Genomic DNA, 20,483 nt, shown 5'->3' with positions numbered 1-20,483 from the left:
TCCTCATCTATAAAATTATAAGAACAGGGACTTCTCTGGCAATCCAGTGGTTAAGACTTCGCCTTCCAATGCACGGGGTGCAGCCTCGATCCCTGGTTGGAGAACTAAGATCCCGTATGCCCCATGGCCAAAAGACCAAAACGTTAAAAAAAAAAGAAGAAGCAATATTGTAGTAAATTCAATAAACACTTGAAAAATGGTCCACATAAAAAATTTTTTTAATTAAGATAATAAAAGTCCCCACTTCACAGGCCTGCTAAAGGAATAAAATGAGTCAACTGGATAACAGAAGGGAAAACAAGGTATTGGTGATATTGGGCACAGGCTCACCAGGCTCTTTGGGGTTAAAGTCCATTTAGGATATTAAGAAGTCACATGAGCTGTGAGATGTCCCCAGGAGACACTTGAGAATCTAGTTACCAATAAGCAAGTCCCCAGAGAATCTGAAAGCCCCACAGCCTACTTTCTGCGTGTCAGTTCCTAACCTTTCAAACCACAAAGAATAAATGATGTCAGCTATGCCGAGAGCCAGAACAGGAGGGAAATCGTTACCTATCCCTTCCAAAGAGGATCAGAAGCCCAGAAAAAGATTAGTAGCCAGAGAATCTACAGGGCTGTCCCCAGGGCAGAGAGAGCACAGGCTTTCTCCAGATTTACTCCATAGGCTATAATTTAACACCCAGGTGCTGTTCATAAGGGGATGAGTTGAAAACAATCTGTAAAAATTAATACACCATCTCCTAAAGGAGTATCCCACAGGGGAGCAATGCTCCCTTCCCCATAGCTCCAGGTGCAGCCCCGCCACCAATCCTTATCCCCAACACCCAAAAGTGAGAAGTGCTGAAGTTGAAAAGATGTAAAAAAACCTCACTATAACCAAACCTCCTGCACGTGTCTTCCCAGCCAAATGGAATGTAAACATTTTAAGCCTTGTTGCATATCAAGGAGCATCCCTTCAATTTCCTCATCTTTTAAATGAGGAAAATCAATACCAAGTTGGAAGGGTTTGTTATGAGAGTTAAATGAGATAATACAAAGTATTGAACCACATGCACTGTCCAGATATTGTATTATTATTATACGTGTGTCTGCTCAGTTGTTCAGTCATGTCCAACTTTTTGCAACCCCATGGACTGTAGCCTGCCAGGCTCCTCTGACCATGGGTATTCTCCAGGCAAGAATACTGGAGTGGGTTGCCATTTCCTCCTCCAGGAGATCTTCTTGACCCAGGGATGGAACTTGTGTCTCCTGTGTTGGCAGGTGGATTCTTTACCACTGTGACACCTGGGAAGCTATATTATACTGCATTTGATTATGCTGCAGTGTGTGTGTATGTGTTTTAAGATGGGCTTTTCAAAATCATCAAATCCAGCCTGCATGTTCTGGCCACCTGAAACTTCTCCCCCTTCCCCAGACTATACATGCACAAGGCTCTTCCTCTTCTCCCAGCACTGTCTTACTCATCTTCCTCCCCACCTGCTTCCTGTGCAGCCCCCACGAGCCTTGTCTGCATCATTCAGGCATTCTCTGAGATGTCAATAATAAGGATAAATACATCTATTGAGGGTTCCCATGTTCCAAGAATTGTCCAAGACCTTACACACACGAGCCTCCTGTTCTGTCCTCACGCTAACTCTGTTTGAGGCACACCAGCAACCTCATCTTCCTCTTGTGATGGGAAAACTGAGGCTCAGTGAGGTCGGGCAACTTGCTCAGGATCACACACCCAGTTGGTACAGGTGCCAGGTTCCAGAACCAGGTGAATTGCAGAGCCCTGACTCTGAAGCACCTTACCTGTGGCCAGTACAGGTGACCAGTGCAGTGCTGCCTGAGCCTCCAGACAGGCTTAGCACAACGGGGCATGGCAGGCGCCCCCAAGAGCATGGTCGCAGGCAGCAGCTGTCCCAGTCCTCCTGTCAGGAGGGACATTCGCAAGCTCAGAAGTATCCCAGTCTGGGTTGGAATATCCTGTTCACCCTTCAAATCTGATCTAGGATTCTGGAGAATTCCTGTCCTCTGTGGTACCAAAAGGGAAATATGAATTTGCTTGTTTCTAAGGGAAGGTTCTTCTAACACAACCCTAGAATTATTAATTTGTTATGGAGATTTCTCAGCTCCTCAGGCAGAAGTTCTAAAAGTGATACAAATTGTTATTTTGATTACATTAATAGGATTTTCCCCTCAAAGCCTAAGCTCATTTGCCTGTGTAATCTGTAGCTGGGCAAATGGCAAAAGCAGGGAATGCCTGGGGAGGAGAAAGTTCCCAGCAAGTCCTAAGCCAGACGTTCTGCCTCTGTGTCTGGTCTGTCTGTCACCCCTCCCCCCCGACATTCCCCGCTCTGTGCCTCCTCTCACAGCCCCCTCCTATCTATCCAGCCTGGCTTCTTTCCCACCATGGCCCTGCTTCTCTACTCTGTGGAATCTCAGCTGTGACGAACGCTCCGATAATAACAACAACAGTCATAGAAGTAACATTAATCTAGTGTCTCTTATGAACTGGATGCTCTGCTGAACCCTTTTCTATGTTCATCTTGTTTAATCTGTACAGCCCAAATGACACAAGAACTATTATTATCCCATGATATGAGAAAACTGAGGTTAAAGCAGTGGTAAAGTCAAGTGAGTTTAACCAGTAACTTTGCACACAAAGGAAGAAAAGCTCATGTCTGTCTAAGTGATAGCACCCAGCAAGCTCAGGTCCAGGAATAAAGAAAGAATCACACAGGTCCTGGAGGTAAACCTGCCATCACACATGACCCCATCTCCCCAGGCTCAAAAGTAACATAATGGGCTGTGAGGTCCTTCTTGGGGCCTTCCCACTGTCATCTTCACCTGCCCTTGACCTCATTGAGCATCCTCTCTGACTCTATTGGTCTTGCTCTCCATCCCCCTGCCCAGCTCCATGGATGGCCACAGGAAGGACCTTATCCTGTCATTTAGAACCAGTCTGCCTCCAAGACCTCACCCCCTAAGCTGCTGCTGAGTACAGCCTCTCATCATCTTCCTTTCACATCCTCATGCTGATGAGCCAGCTCTTGTCAGAAACCTGTAGAAATTACAACAGGTGGATGCAGTTATCTGCCCTTTTGGTGGCCAAAAACAATTATCCCATCACCAATTCCCTTACCCCAACCCTGGAATTGTCCAAGCATGCTTAGTCACTTCAGTCATGTCCGACTCTTTGTGACCCTACGAACCATAGCCCACCAGGCTCCTCTGTCCATGGGATTTTCCAGGCAAGAATACCAGAGTGGGTTGCCATGCCCTCCTCCAGGGCAGTTTCCTGATCCAGGGATCGAACCTGCATCTCATACATCTCCTACATCAGCAGGCAGGTTCTTTACCACTAGTGCCCCTGGGAAGTGAAAGTGTTAGTTGCTCAGTCACGTCGGAGTCTTTGCGACCCAATGGACCGTATCCTCTGTCCATGGGATTTCCCAAGCATGAATACTGGAGTGGGTTGCCATGCCTCCTCCAGGGGATCTTGCCAACCCAGAGATCAAACCTGGGGCCGTCTGCATTGCAGGCAGATTCTTTACTGTCTGAGTCACAGGGAAGCCCCTGGAATTGTCCATATCCTTTTAAAGGCAATGACACTCAGTTGGTCTATGTGATAGTCTTCAGTAAATTCATTGTTTCACAGCCAAGACACCAGGAAAGGGTCAATAAATCCATCTTCTTTTTCCAAAAGAGAAGAGAGAAAAGACAACCCCATCTATCACAGGGTGCCAAAGCTCAGAACTGGCAGAGACCCTAGTGGTCATTTCTTTCAAACCCCTCTCCTCCAAAGCTTGAAGACTTCCCTCAGCCTTCTTCCCAAGAGGCCACACTGCCTAGGCCAGACACTCCCAGTGACAGGAAACCCAGAGCCAATCCACATGTGTGCAGTTCTGCCTGTTTGGAAAGTATCTTTTGACTGGGTTGAAAGCTGCCTCTCTCTAATTCCCACTAGGTCCCAGGTCTGCCGACTGGAGCCACAAATGTGTCTGCTTCTCCTCCATGGGAGCCCCTCTGAGATCTGATTCTACTCTTGTGTATCCAGAGCATGCTCAGTCACTTCAGTCGTGTCCAACTCTCTGCGACCCCATGGACCATGGCCCGCCAGGCCACTCCATCCATGGGATTCCCCAGGCAAGAATACTGGAGTGGGTTGCCATTTCCTTCTCCAGTGATAATGTATGAAATGAGTGAAGTGAGTGAAATGAAGTCGCTGAGTCGTGTCCGACTCTTTGCGACCCCATGGACTGCAGCCCACCAGGCTCCCCTGTCCATGAGATTTTCCAGGCAAGAGTACTGGAGTGGGTTGCCATTGCCTTCTCCAGTGTATCCAGTGAGTTTTCCCTTTTCCAGGCAAGTTCCAGTTCTTCCACAAGTGCCTCACAAGACAGGTTTGGTGGTGGTGTAAGTTGGATAAATGGTGGTTCGAGGCACAGGCCCTGAACTCTGATTGGCTGGCTTCAAGATCTGGCTCTAAATGTTTCTACATAAGTAGAACAAGTTGTCCTCTATCCACTCAGTTTCCTCATCTGTAAAATGGGAATAATTTCACACGACTTACTCCATAGAGCATCAAGTAAAGAGCTTCACAAAGAGTTCAGCACAGATTCCTGGCACACACTAAGTGCTTAGCAATGTTAGAGGTGTAATCCCTTCTGCAACCTGTTCACCTCCTCTGGTCATCTTCCAGTTAGTCAACATCGTTCTTAAGGGGAGGCACTTACCTGGAACCCCATGTTACAGATGTGGCCTGACCAACACAGAATAGTTTACATTCACTGGCAGCCACATGACTAGGTTCACAGACAACTAAAACCCTTAGATCTTTCTCACAAGTGCTTTGTTAATCTTCATGACCCCTTGCTTGGTTTTCTGAAATCTTACTTTTATAACTATGAAGTTATTATTTATGAAACCACTGAACCATCCCTACACTGAGGTATGCCCACTCCTGCTATTGCTATAGTCAAAGACTTCACTTTGACTTTTCACTTTCATGCGTTGGAGAAGGAAATGGCAACCCATTCCAGTGTTCTTGCCTGGAGAATCCCAGGGACGGGGAAGCCTGGTGGGCTGCTGTCTATGGGGTCGCACAGAGTCGGACATGACTGAAGTGACTTAGTAGCAGTAGCAGCAGCAGCAGCTATCGCTATAACTGTTACACGCATACATACAGGCCCAGAAACTCTTCTTTCATTAGTTAACACTGGCACTCTGAGACATATTAGGCAACAAATAGGAAGAGGATCTTTCATTTCTATTTGGCATGATTCTGTGTTGCTTGAATCTTTTTGCAACATACATGTGTTACTTCTGTTTTACCAAATTGAATCTGATCTGTGGCACCTTTTCTAACTTCTTGAATTGAATGTTTACATTTAACCCATTACTCTTTTACCGTCTATATTAAATTAATGCATTTAAAGTTATCCATTTCCCTCTAAGTACCCCTTCGGCTTTATTGTGCAAGTTTTTATACGCAGTGCTGTGTTTTTGTTTTTGGTTGTTCAAGTCTAATATTTTGTAATTTCCATTAGGATTTCTTTTCTGACCCAGGGATTTTTTTTTTCCAGAAAATTGCTTTTGATTTTTACCTTTCAAACTACAGAAGACTGGAAACCATAATTTGCTTTGGACTATTAATTTGTAATTTCAGTGCACTGCAATCAAAGCACATGGTCTATGATGTGGATTTGGGGTATTGCTGACATTCGTTTTCACAAGCAGCACACAGTCCATTTCTGTGTGCTCTTTGTGGGTGTTTGAAAAGCATGTATACTCTCAAATTGTTGGTTTCCATTCATCTATTTGATCTAACTTGTTAATTATGTTGTGCAAAACTTACAAATGTCTCTGCTAATTTTTTGTCAATTTGATCTATCCATTAATAAGAGGGGTATGGTAAAGTCTCCAGAAAATATTATAGGATTTTTCCGTTTGTTCATTGATACTTTTTGCTTTATATGTTTTGAGATTCTATTGCTTAGAATATACAGGTTCAGGATTTTTATATTTTCCTGTGAATTTTCTTATCATTGAGTAATGGTCCTCTTTGTCTTTAAGGATACATTGGGCTTTAATTTCATCTGAGAGGGATAGTACTCTATCATATTTTATTTAGTTTTCCTAGCTCCTTACTTGCAGCCTTCCAGTACCATTTTGTTTTAGGTTATTCCTATAAGCAGCATATTTCTGAGTTTTAGTTATTTTTCATATCCTCTGTATTATCTAGCAAATTCAATCTATTTATATTTATTGGGACTGCTCAAATATTTTTATTTATTTCTACCATCTACTATCTAATTTTGTATTTGTAATGGTCCAACCTTCTTTGCTTTTTCCTTCCTCTCCTCTGTTTTCTCTTGGACTCACTGATACTATATATATCTCCTTGCCTCCTCTGGTTTAGAAGTTATACATTCCATTGTTAGGCCTTTAATGATGACCTTTAATTTGTTTACCTGCATCCCTGACATAACCAGATTCACAGTTTAATATATTTGTCCTCCAGCTGAGTAATACAAGGGTCTTAGAATTTTCAACTCAGAGTAGCCTACTCCCAACCTTATATATTATTATTTTCTTTTTTTACTTTGTTTTTAAATCCCCCAAACCAGCCATTATTTTTATTGTTGTTGTTTAGTTACTAAGTTGTGACCGACTCTTTTGCAACCCCAAGGACCATAGCCTGCCAGGCTCTTCTGTCTATGGGATTTTGCAGGTAAGAATATTGGAGTGGGTAGCCATTTCCTTCTCCAGGGGGTTTTCCCGACCCAGGGATTGAACCTGTGTTCTCTGCATTGGCAGGCATTTTCTTTACCACTGAGCCACCAGGGAAGCTGACGCTTACAGTCAATAGTTATTTAAATAATCCTTTGTATATCCATTATTTATCATTACTTCTTAATTGGGACTTAAATCTTATTCCTTCTTTCTGTATTTCAGATCCTTCTCATAGGCAATATATATTAATAGTTGGGTCTTGTGAACTATTTTTAATGTACTCTGACAGTTCCTTTCTTTTAATGGGTTTCTTAGACCATTAATATCGAAAGCAATTATTGATATAATTGGATTAATATCTACCACGTTTGTAATTGTTTTCTAATTATTGAACTTGCTTTTTATTTCTTTTTTTCCCTGATTTTCTTCTTCCTTTTCTGGGTTTAATTAAATATGTCATATGAGTCCATTTTGTCTGCTTAGCACTACTGAACTATATACTTAAATATGGTTAAGAGGGTAATTTTTGTATTATGTGTTTTCATCACAATTTTTAAAACATTTTTAAGTCAAAAAGATAGTTTTGGTCATTGCCCTAGAATTTTCAATATACATTTACAACTAATCTAAATTAACCTTCAAATAACATTGTGCTTCTTAAATTGTAGTAAAGTCCCTTCTAACAGAGCATTCCCAACTCTCAATTCTTTCTGTCCCTCGTGACCTGACTGCCATTCATTTCACTCATCCATATGTTATAATCATACGGATACATTGTGATATTTTTGCTTTAAGCAATTTCCTTTTAGAGCAATTAAAACTAAGAAAAATCAAAGAATTTTTATCTTCATTTATTCCTTCTCTGACACCCCTCTTTTTTTTCTTTTTTTTTGCAGATCTGAGTTTCTGACCTATATTATTTTCTTTCTCTCTAAAGAATTATTTTTTTTTTAACATTTCTGGCAAGACAGGTCTGCTGGTCATGAATTCACTCCATTTTTGTTTGACAGAAAATCTTCATTTTTCCTTTACTTTGGGCGGACAATTTCCCAAGGTATAGAGTTCTAGGTTGGTAGGTTTTCGTTTCAGTACTTAAAATATTTCATTCCACTCTCTTCCTGTTTGCATGGTTTCTGACATGAAATCCACTCTGATTCTTTTCCTTGTTCCTCTTTAAGTAAGGTGGTTTTTGTCCCTCTGGCTTCTTTCAAGGTTTTTCTTCATCTTATGTTTTCTGATGTTTGAATATGATATGTGCAGGTCTAGATATTGTGGTATTTTCACCTACTGCTTGACATTTTCTGAATTTCCCACATCTGTGGTTTGATTATCTGACATTAATATTTGAAAATTCTTGGCCATTACTACTTTTCCTCATTTTTCCTTCATTTTGGGGGTACAATTCTAGGTTGGTGAGTTCAGATGGTAAAAAATTCACCTGCAATGCAGGAGACCCAGCTTCAATCCCTCAGTTGGGAAGATCCCCTAGAGAAGGGAATAGCTACCCACTCCAGTATTCTTGCCTGGAGAATTCCATGGACAGAGGAACCTGGTAGGCTACAGTCCATGGGGTCACAAAAAGAGTCGGACATGACTGAGCAACTAACACTTCAAATACTTCTTCATTTTCTCTTCTCCCTCTGGTATTCCAATTATGCATATGTTATTCCTCTCGAAAATTGTCCCCAAATTCTTGTATCATGTTCTATTCTAGTTTTTGGTTTGTGCCTTTGCTCTTTCATTCTTTTTTATTTTACATTTCAGTTTGAGAAGTTTCTATTGACACATCTTCAAGTTTACTGATGCCTTACTTGACTATGTCCAGTCTATGGATGCACCCACCAAAGGTCTTCTTTATTTTTGTCACTGTATTTTTTAAAATTTTTCTAGCATTTCTTTTCAATTGTTTCTTAGAGTTTCCATCTTTCTGTTTACATTGCCAACATATTCTTTCATACTGTATCATTTTTCCAGTAAATCCCTTAACATATCAATCATAGTTATTTTAAATTCCCTTTCTAGGGACTTTCCTGGTGGCCCAGGAGTTAAGAATCCACCTTGCAATGCAGGGTATGTGGGTTTAACCCCTGGTTGGGGAACTAAGATCTCACATGCCACAAAACAATTAAGCCCACACACTGCAACAACTGAGCCTGTGCACCTCAACAAAAGATCCTGCGTGATGCAATTAAGACCTGACGCAACCAAAGAAATACTTTTTTTAAATCCCTATCTAATGATTCTAAAACCTGGGCCATCTGTCAAATTCTAAACTCTAATGGCTGAGTCTGGTTCTGATGCTTTCTTTATCTCTTCAGTCCGTTTTTTTTTTTTTTTCTTGCCTAACTTTTTGTTGAAAGCTGGACGCAACAGTACTGAGTACAGAAACTGAGGTAAACAGGCCTTTAGCATGAGGTTTTATGTTAATCTGGTAGATCTCAGCTGTAACTCTCTGTATTGTCTTTCCAAATTTTGCAGTAGCTGCTTGCCCTACAACCTTAATTCTCTGATGGGGAGAGAATAGTCGTTGTCATTCAGTTTGCTCAGCTTTATTTCTTGTTGCAAATAGGGAAGTGGTGACTCCCAGGCTCTTTATACATCAGAGCCCAAACCAGAAGTCTCTCATATCCTTGTTACTGAAGTACATTGTTTAGCAGCTCACCAAGAGTGTATTAGCGGTAAACTCTCTTTTTGTCTGAAAATGTGTTCCTTCACTATTAAATGATCATTTATCTGAAGACAGGTCAATTGTTATTATCTCTTAACATTTGAAGATATTTTCTATTGCCATCTGACTTCTGCTGATGCTTTAAAAAGTGTCATCACGCCCATATTTGCAACAAGAAATAAAGCTGAGCAAACTGAATGACAACTATTCTTAACCCATCAGAGAACTGAGGTTGCATCTACTGCTGTTACTCTATGCCACACAGCACAGCGCAGGCGGTCAATGTCACTAACGTGGCACATCTGTAAAAATTTCTTGGATGAATGAATGAATAAATGAATGAAAGAGCAACCCAGCGAGGCACTGGCAGCTCTTTGACAATTCACTTATAATCTTTAAACCCCACACACACAGAATTTGCCTGTCATTTAAAAGAGCAGAACAGACAGGAAGAAAAAAAATGTAAACAAGTCAAAATAAAAATAAGAGATGAATTCCCAATTTGTTTGATCTCTTACAGAATGTTAGAGCTAGAATAGATCTCAGGATGAGTCAGTCTAACCTCCCACCCCAAAGGCAGAAACCATGACCCAGAGAGAAGTGACTGGTCTAAGAGCAGGCCACCATGAAAGCCCAAAGTCTTCCCAGCCTCAGACCTTCTGGCTGTGTGGAACAGTGCTGGCTGTTCCCTCTGCCTGAGACACTATTCCCACCACCCTTCCCTACCTTGAGCTCAAAGGTGCAATTCTCAGACAGACATTCCTGACCTCCCATCTCAATGAGGTCCCACTCTTGCCTCTCAGCACACCCTAATCTGTCTGTTCTCCATGCTCGTCACCCTCTGTAATTATTGGTAATAGTACACTGCTTTTGCTGGCATAATTATTTTGTTAAAATCTGTTTCTCCATTGCTATTGGTAAATTCTGGGGACCATAACTGTCTTTGTGGCTGCTGGGACCCCAGAACTTAGCACAGTACTTGGCACAGAACAGGTGCTGCATAAATATTTGCTGAATGAAATCAGTCGAGCATTCAGGAGCTATCTACACTTGCAGAGGTCAGGGGGTTGACTTCAGAAGACAGTCTACACCCACAAAAAGCAGAGATTGGACAATGTGGCTTCTTGCCAGCTACATCACTTGGGGCATGTTACTTAATTGTTCATCTGCCAAATGAAGACTATACTGTATATACTCTGTCTCATAGTTGATGTGAGCAAGAGTGCTGTGTGAGAGGTTGTTGGGATTTTTTAGCGAGCAATTCCTTTATCTTCAATTATGCCTCACACTCTGCCAGACTCCCTGCAGGTGGTGGCCCCTGTGGGCAGGATACAAGTCTGTTTAATCATCCTCTCCACTGCCTACCTCCTCGGGGTCTGGCCCTGAACCTCTGGGCAGAGGACGCTGGGCGCTGCATGAGGGCGGTGAGGACAGCAGCAGCCCCTGGTGTCTAGATGCCTGGTCCTGGTGTCTCACCAGGAACCCCAGCCCTGTTCTATGCACTGGAGGAGCTGGGCTCATCAATGGTCTCCCAAGACCTTGCAGCCTCCAGTCCTTTGCGGCTCTGAGTCACAGCCCCTGTGACTCAGGCCTCTCTGCCTACCCTAGTGAGGACCCTGAGGGAATTGCCCTCAGTGTCCCTGCCACGCTGCAGCATGAAAGGTCTCCTTCTGTTGCCTTTCCTGTCCCTTCCCCTCTTCCCATCAGACCATCTCACTCTTCTTACGCTAGAATCATTCTCTCAAGTTGGAAGGACCCTGACTTTTAACTGATCAAGTCCTCGGTGGATTCTTAAACTTCTAATACAGAATATATGATTCTCCTTTTATGCCTCCAGTGATGGGATGCTCACTACTTCACAAGGAGGCCCACTCCACTATGAGAAAGCTTGGGCTATTAGAAAGTTCTCTTAAGCCTGTCTCCTTCCCCACTCACACCCCTAAATCTTCCCTTCTTTAGACCAAACAGTCCCAATTTCTCCAGTCATCCCTTCAAGGAAAGGCTTTCTTTTTTAAATTAATTTATTTATTTTAATTGGAGGTCAATTACTTTACAATATTGTGGTGGTTTTTGCCATATACTGACATGAATCAGCCACGGGTGTACACGTGTCCCCCTGTCCCAAACCCACCTCCCACCTCCCTCCCCATCCCATCCCTCTGGGTTGTCCCAGTGCATTGGCTTTGAGTGCCCTGTTTCATGCACCAAACTGGGACTGGCCATCTATTTTACATACAGTAATATACATGTTTCAATGCAGTTCTCTCAAATCATCCCACCCTCCCTTCTCCCACAGAGTTCAAAAGTCTGTTCTTTACATCTGTGTCTCTTTTGCTGTCTTGCATATAGGATTGTCACTATCATCTTTCTAAATTCCATATATATGTGTTAATATACTATATTGGTGTTTTTCTTTCTTTCTGACTTACTTCACTCTGTAAAACAGGCTCCAGTTTCATCCACCTCATTAGAACTGACTCAAATGCGTTCTTTTTTATATCTGGGTAATATTCCATTGTGTATATGTACCACAACTTCCTCATCCATCCGTCTGTCTGCCGATGGACATCTAGGTTGCTTCCATGTCCTAGCTATTGTAAACAGTGCTTCAATGAACACTGGGGTACACGTGTCTCTTTCAATCCTGGTTCGAGGAATGACTTTCAGCCTCGTCTTCTGAATAAATTCTATTCTGTCTGCAGTGGAGGAGCCTGGCCCTGAGCAGAGCCCTGCAGTGCAAAGTGAGAGGAGCACAGCTAGTTCAGAGCAGAGGGGGACAGTCACTGCCCCAACTTCGGCTCAGGCCTCCAGAGACCATGTTGGTTCGCCGGCAGCCCCAGCACTTCCTGATTCCTGCAGAGCTCCAGGGTGAGTAGATTGGACCCCCCGGCTGTGTCTCTAGGACACTGCCTGCCTGGAAGAGTCCATGGGCAGCCTGATTGTGTTTAACTGTGGGGAATCCAGTGGCTACCAGTGTGAACTCTGGACCTGGCTTCCAACTTGGCTCCACACTTACTGTGTCCCTGTGGCTAAGTCACTGAACTGATCTCACCAAGCCTCAGCCATCCTGTCTGCACAATGGGGATAATAGGAGTTTTGTGACTTTGTAATGAGATGGGGCTGGGAGAATTCTCCTCAGACTAGAGCCAGATCCCTGGTAAGCAATGAATACAACAATTATTAACAGTAATGATTAGAACCCGGTACATTCATGAGCTCAAACAAGAGGCAAGACAGCCTGGACTAAGTGGGTCAGTGAAGGGCTCCCAGGGCAGGCAGGACTCCTGCTGGGCCTGAACAGCATAGATTTAGAAACAGACTGAAAGAATGTTCCATCCAGGGAAACTGTGAGCAGGAGTTTAGAGAATAACAGCACCAAGAAAGAATAATAACTGAAGTCCCTGCCTCACTCCAAGCTCAGAGCCATCCCTGGGGTTCCCACACTTGGGCATACATTCACACACACACACACACACACAGCCATCGTCCACGGCCCCCTCGCATATGCGGAGCCCAACCCATGTGGAGCAGTGAGGGGTCAGGCCTGGCTCCAGCAGAGCATTGTGTAGGCAAGCAGAGGGCCATGGGGATGGTGAAGGGCCGGGATGAAGATAAAAAGCTGGGATTTAGATTTTGAGCAGTGGGAAACCACAAGGGCTATTATATAAGGATGAGCTTCAGGAAGAGAAAGCCACCAGTGCAGCAGGACCAGCGCAAGATTCAGGAGCTCCATGGAAGTTTGCTTCCAGGACAGCAGACTAGCCCAAGCCTCAGACTCCGGGCTCTTTGGGACCCACTGTCTCCAAAGCAAAGCCAGGCCTCCTCACTGCCACCTGCCAGCCCTTTGGGGTGTGCATCCTGCTTCTCCAGCTCTGGTGTCTCTGACTTTCTTTCACTCAGCCCATATTCCAACCACTTAGCCTGGCCTGCAGTTCCCTGCTGTACTTCCACCCTCTACGCCTTCATCCGTACTGCTCCTTCTGCCTAGAATGCCCTCTTCAACCTACTCTACCTTCTCCACAGAGCTGCATTCTGCCCATCCCTCAAGGCACAGCATGAAAGACACCTCCTCCAGGAAGCCTTTCCCCATTCTAAGCCTGGCACACCTGTCTCCTGTCCCGCTTCTCTCCCTACCTGCTCTCCTCCCGGAATTCCCTGAAGAAAGAAAACATGTCTGCCACCTCATCATTTCCTCACAGTCCCCAGCTCTTTTCCTGACTTAGGGAGATGACCCAGCTGATGACCCAGCCCACTCCTGCTCAGAAACACAAAACCAACCCCTTCCCAGGAAGAGGATGCCCATAAAAGCAGGCAACACTCAGCCCCAGGCCCACCAGCCTGGAGAAATGCCACTGAGCAGAGGCCAAAGCAGCTGATGGGAGCAGGAGGCATTCCTGGTGGCTTCTCTGTTAGCAAGGGACAGGACTTCTCCCAGTTTAACCCCCTGCGACCTTTGAACTTCCTGGGAGGTCAGCAGCACATCCCCCTTCCCCAGCTGTCTTCCTGTCTCTGGCCCAATGGGAGGGAGGGCCCTGGGCCCGTTCCATTTTGCGCCCGTATTGATCTGTTGGCAGCAATGGGCTGGATAATTAGCCAGGAATTAGGGTTTCTATTACAGCCAGGAGGCTGCTCCAGCTGATTTATCACCTGAATAATTTACTGTGATTGAAAGGAAATTAAAATGAACTCCATTTGACAACTGTGAGCTTTTATGGGCTTTAGTGAAGGCTCAAAAGCCAGATTAATAGCCTAGTGTTGGTTAATAGTCTGCCGAGAGTAAATACGGCAGGCTGTGCTCGGGGGGTGGCCTTCCTGCCGTGGCCGGAGGAGGGACCAGCTCCCGCCAGCAGCGTGGCACCCATGACAGCGTCAACGTGAGTTTTACTGAAACACATTCCACTGTTCAAAACACACACACACACGCACATACCACCCGACCGCGCTTCTTTTTTTTTTTTCTCTTCTCCTCCAAGGTGATTTTTACTCACTCCACATGAAGGAAAAACAGAATTGCTTTTCAATAACCATTTTGAAAAGGAAGTGTTTCATTGTCCTAGGAGTGTGTATACATTAACCCATTCTACCCAGGGACAAGGTTTTACTAAGTTCCTATATAAAAGGAAGAAGCATGGATGCTTCCACCCAGGACAGATCTTGGCAGGAAGAGCAGCCAGGTGAGGGTGGACTCTGAGCTTGTGGAAGTGACAGGCAGGACCCCATCCTGGCCCTGAAGAAGTATGCTCTTCCCATGGCAGTTGGAGGCAGGGAGATTAAGGAGGATTTGACCACCCAAGCCTCTGGCAAGAGTCTGAGGGTTCTAAGAATGACCAGCGGACTCTGGCTGCAAAAGGCCAGTTCTGAAAACCAGAAAATCAGAAAACTGGCTCCTAGAACTGTTTGGGGACACGGAGGCCCATATATCTGTCTTGTCCAAGGTAGACAAAAGATCTTGAGGTCAGAGTCCAGCTCTGCAGCCTCGACAAATCCCAGAAGCCTGAAAAGGGGGTGAATGGTCTGAAAACAAATGTTCCAGCCTGTAAAATGGGCTCACAAATCTTGCCCAGCCTGTGTAGCAGGCATTTACATGGAGAGTCGGATGAGAGGATGGATGTGAAAGATCTCTGGAAACTGTAGAGGATCATGCATAGACAGGAAGATCACTGCCACTACTGCTGGGCTGTGCTAGGTTGATGTCAAAATCACACTCTCTACTGTCCCAGGTACAGAAACTGAGGTCTGCAGTAAAAGTGACTTGCCCAGCTGGACAGAGGCTGGACTGGAGTCAGACACTCCCAACTCCAAGGCCAGTAAATGTTCATCTTCCCCCGCGAGCTGCCACTAGACCCTGGAGACCAGATCAGCTCACATTTGGAAGAGGGGCCGGTCTTGGTGGCCAGAGCTCTGGGCCCCCTCCTGACCACTGGGGCTCACGAGGCCAGGCTGCCCGCAGGTATGAGAAACCTGTACCCTTGACACGCGTCCCTTCCCAGCCTGTGGCCCCTTGCTCGGCCAACATTTATCCAGAGTGACTGGGAGTGCAGAGCGAGGGTACGTCATTCATAGTCCAGTGCCTCTGTGCATACCTGCAGCCCCGTGGTCTCACCTCCTATCTCTCCTCATTACGGCCCATTACGGGAAGGTGAAGCAGATTAACCAGAAAGCACTGAGTTAGTCATTATCCCGCAGGCAGGCCCTGCCTCAGAGCCCACACAATCAGAGTCAGGCCCGCAGCGTGTCCGTGCCATTCTGAAGGACACTGCGAGGCCAGACTGCTAGGAACAGGGTTTCTCCTTCAAGGCGCATCTCCACACAGCCCTGTTGACCTGTCCCCTGGTGTCACTTCCTCCCTAACATCCTTCCTCCCTGTGCCCCCTGCGGAGGCAACGTCTCTGTTCATCAGGGTCCACAGAACTTTCTCCCTCGCCTTGCAGGTTCTGAATCCACATCACATTGCCCCTGTGAGGCTGGGGGCTGAGCTGACGTCTGATTCATCCCGCCCTCCTGCCTCTGGGTGCCCAGCACTGTGCCAGGGTCACAGCTACCATGTAAGATATATGCTGGATAAATGAGCAAATGAGCGTCTGAGCAAGTGAGTAAATGGATACATGGGTGGACTCCTCCAAAGCATGAAGCCCTATAGTCTGCCTGGGCTTCTAGGGCATTCCAAGCTGAATGAACTAGGATTAGATTCTGTGTTTCCATGAGAATCACATGAAACACAGAGGGAAACATGATCCCTGACACCTAATGTCTGAATTAAGTAAGTAAGAGCTTAGTAGAAATGCCAGAGATTTTGTGCAGAGGTCAGACAAACCCTATCTTTTCTGTGGGCCTCTAAGAAATGAGGAGATTGATAGCTTGCTTCTTTTTAGAGCCCTACTGGCTCTAAAATTTCGTAATATTGTCAAAGGTTACAAGATAACTTTTCTCCCAGATTCTGGAGAGAAATGTGGGCTTCCTCCAAGGAAGGTTCCAAGCTGAGTCCCTTTGCTTTCTCCTTATGGAGTCAGATGGAATGCAGCTTCAGCCATCTCTCTGAAGGGCTCTGAGCAGTGGGACAGGCTGCCTGTGATGGAAACAGACACTTCTCCCTAGAGCCCAGGGCCTAGAGTGTGTGAGACTAGCTCTGACCTGCACCTATGACCGTGTGATTCCTGGAGGAGGTGTCACTCAACTGCAGGAGAAAGACGGAAACGCTGAGCACCGTCTATGAGACCAGGCCCGGCTACCCAGCCTCTCCTACCCTCCCCTAGCCCCTCCCTGAAGCTCAGCCACACTTTCTTTCCTTCCTCACTCCTGCCACACTTCTCTGGCCTCAGGGTCTTTATACTCTTATTCCCTCTGCCAGTCAGTTCTCCCAACCAGGTCCCTTCAGGGCTCAGCGGAAGCCACTGTGGCCTCCAGGTTGGATCAGCACCTGCTTTCTGCCTTTAGAGAACCTCAGACGTCTCCTCCTCAGTGCCTAGCACATCTGTCATCCGTGACCCTCTGAGTAATCCTTCTTTATTGTGATTCTTCCACACATCTGCAGTCTCCCTGAGGGCAGGTCCAAGCCTGTCTTGTTCACTTATGTACCTAGTGACTGGCTCTGTGCCTTGCATATAATAAACACTCATCAGTGTTTGTTAAGTGAATACATAACTTGTTGGGTGAGTGAGTGCATGAATGAAAGTCGCTCAGTCATGTCTGACTCTTTGCGACCCCATGGGCAGGCTCCTCTGTCCACGGAATTCTCCTGGCAAGAATACTGGAGTGGGTATTCATTCTCTCCTCCAGGGAAACTTCTCCACCCTCGGATTGAACTCAGGTCTTCTGCAACTGCAGGCAGATTCTTTACCATCTGAACCACCAGGGAAGCCCAGACTTGTTGGGTGACCTTAGGCCAAGCCTCTTTGCCTCACTAGGCCCAGTTTCCCCATCTGAAAACAAAGTAGCTAGATGGTCTGTGAGTGCCCTCCTAGTAACCACACAAAGACAGCCAGACTGTCACAGTATGGTGGTCCCTGGAGCCTTGCTCACTCCTCCCCGTCCAAGGTCCCCTCCGGCACCTCCTCTCTCCATGGCAGCCTGTCCTGCAGCCTACACTGTTTGGGGCAACTCTTTGGGAAAACTTCAGCAGCCATCCTCTCATTAGCCTGCAGAGGAAGCTCAGCAGGTTAGTCTTCACCACCAGGACCAGCCAGCAAGTGCTGGGGAAGTCACTACTCTCAGGCCCCTGCATCTCACCCAGCGGATGGGAGCTCTCAGCACGCAGGAGTCAAGTCTGAGCCACCTGTGCCTGTGAGGTCTCCAGCCCAGGGCTTGTCACATACGGGGCACCAGGAAACAGTCGCCTGAATCAAATCTGGTACTCAGGGGAAACCTTATCCAGGTCCTGAGAGCCTCTCCCTGGGCAGAGCCTTTCTGGTCCCTCCGTTCTCTGCAGCCACAGGCAGTGACTGCTTCTCAGCCCAGGTTAGAGCAGGGGGATGCTAGCAAGGGATCATCCTGCTTTCTTCCCTCTCTTGCAAATGACGCAGCTGTGAGTCTGTCCAGTGAAACACTTCTTCATCTCCAGACTCTTGGATTCAATTCTAAAAGCATGACAGGGCAATGTGACAAGAGGGCTGACGGTGGGGGACACGCCAGTGCCATCATCACCGGGTTTATGGCCATACGATGCTTACGTATTTCCACCTGCATCCTGACTCACAGGATAATGACCCAAGACCACCTCAAGTGGCTCAGGAGATCATTACACCACCCTGTGTGAAGAGCCCCAGGTAAGCACAGCACCACTCAGCAATGGCAGAGCAACCAGACACAGAACACCCCCGCTGGGCCCAAGAGACCAGGCATCAGGGCCAGCAATCGCAAGAGCCCCAGATGCGTCCTCCAGACATCCTGGGAGGCCGCCACTTGCCAAGTATGGCTGTGAGTAAAACCTGGCACTCTCACCCACACCCCGCCAGATGCCTTTGAGTGCGTCACCCAGGCCTGCATACGGGTGGCGGATGTCGGAGGCAGCAAGTCGGGGTCATACCTGCTCGGGCTTGATGGGCTCTGCGGTGGTGAAGATGTCCGAGTAGTGCTGCCTCTCAAACACGCGGTCCAGCACCTCCAGCTGCTGTTGCGTGAACAGGTCTCCCCGCATCTGCTTCCGGAGGAAATCTCTGCCTGGCAGTGAGTGGCCGTTCGGCACAGGAGACTCCTGAATACCTTTGATGAGTATGAGAGAGGAGGGGTGAGTGTGGGTCCCACAAGCTGCTGGGCAAGACAGGCCAGACCCTGGATTGGGAAGAGGGTCTGGGAGACACACAAGCCCACCTCCTTCCCTGATGAGAGAGGACACAGGAGCTCAGATGGGGAGGGGTTCTTTGCCAAGGTCACCCAACTGGTTAGGCCAGAGCCAGCTTCCCACAGCCACACGCCAGGCCCTGTGTGAAGCATGCATCATTGCAGTTAATCCTCACAATAAAACCAATGCAGATGGTATTATTTCCCCCATTTTGCAGATGAGAAAATTGAGACCTAAAAAAGTAAACTGATTTGCCTGAGGATTGGAACTCAGGTTGACTCAGAGGCTTAATCACCAGGCACCACTGCCTCTCCTGCACTGAAGGTTCCCTTGGATCAGTTTTGTCCCAGAGCTGGGGCCCTTACCTGGGACATTTGGCATCATATCATGTGACCAGCCAATAAAACACAGTGTTAGGAAGGCCGTAGGGAAACACATGCTCTCACACAGTTCTGATGGGAGTCTACTCGTCACACACCCATGGTGGACAATTTGATAAAATCTATCAAGATCACGTGGGGCTCTCGTGACAGGAATACTGGAGTGCTTTGCCATTCCCTCCTCCAGTGGTCCACATTTTGTCAGAACACTCCACTATGACCCATCCTGACCCATCCTGAGCCTAGCACAGCATGGCTCATAGCTTATGGTTAGATAGCATCACCAACTCAATGGACAGGAATTTGAGCAAACTCCAGGAGACGGTGAAGGACAGGGAAGCCTGGCATGCTGCAGTCCATCAGGTCGCAAACAGTCAGACACAACTCAGTGACCGAACAACAAAATCAAGATCACAAATGCAAGTTCTCTTTGATAGAGCAATTGCACCTCTGGGAATTTATTTTACAGTTAGACTTACACATATAGGAAGAGATACATATACAAAGTCCTAGTAGCAAAAGACGGGAAACAACCCAAGAATTTGTTTTAGGAACTGGTTAAATAAGTCATAGCATGCTCACACAGTAGAATTCTGTGCAGCAGCAAAAAGGAAAGAGGACTTCCTCTGTGAAGTGATACAGAAAGATTTTCAAGATACATCATTAAATGAAAAATAAATAAATAAGATTCAGCACAGAATCTTTTGTGTAAAAAAGGAAGAAAATAAGACTTTACATGCATTGTGTGTGTATGTATGTGTGTGTATATATATATGACTGTGTTTGTGTGTGTGTATATATATATATATTTAACTTTAACTTATATGCAGAATACATCATGTGAAATGCCGAGCTGCATGAAGCACAAACTGGAATCAAGATTGCCGGGAGAAATATCAATAACCTCAAATATGCAGATGTCACCACCCTTATGGCAGGAAGTGAAGTGCTAAAAAGCCTCTTGAGGAAAGTGAAAGAGGAGAGTGAAAAAGCTGGCTTAAAATCCAACATTCAGAAAACTAAGATCATGGTGGTGGAACCATGGTTCCATCACTTCATGGCAAATAGATGGAGAAACAATGGAAACAGTGACAGACTTTATTTTCTTGGGCTCCAAAATCACTGCAGATGGTGACTGCAGCCATGAAATTAAAAGATGCTTGTTCCTTGGAAGAAAAGTTATGACCAACCTAGACAGCATATTTAAAAGCAGAGACATTACTTTCCCAACAAAGGTCTGTCTAGTCAAAGCTATGGTTTTTCCAGTAGTCACATATGGATGTGAGAGTTGGACTATAAAGGAAGCTGAGCGCCGAAGAATTGATGCTTTTGAACTGTGGTGTTGGAGAAGACTCTTGAGAGTCCCTTGGACTGCAAGGAGTTCAAACCAGTCTGTCCTAAAGGAAATCAGTCCTGAATATTCATTGGAAGGACTGAT

At 45.9% G+C, this 20,483-nt stretch overlaps 1 protein-coding gene across 1 annotated transcript in view; it reads right to left on the bottom strand.

Annotated features, from left to right (window-relative positions):
• The window catches only part of PAX5 (paired box 5), a 180,517-nt gene that overhangs the window by 101,729 nt on the left and 58,305 nt on the right, over positions 1 to 20,483 (bottom strand). The window contains exon 6 of the mRNA XM_070375639.1: positions 18,411 to 18,586. Within this exon, the coding sequence (XP_070231740.1) occupies positions 18,411 to 18,586 (176 nt within the window). The remainder of the gene's footprint in view (positions 1 to 18,410; positions 18,587 to 20,483) is intronic.

Source organism: Bos mutus, chromosome 8 (assembly GCF_027580195.1).
Source record: "Bos mutus isolate GX-2022 chromosome 8, NWIPB_WYAK_1.1, whole genome shotgun sequence".
Lineage (NCBI taxonomy): Eukaryota > Metazoa > Chordata > Mammalia > Artiodactyla > Bovidae > Bos > Bos mutus.
The sequence above is the reverse complement of the archived record's forward strand: the minus strand, read 5'-3'. Positions and strand labels throughout refer to the sequence as shown.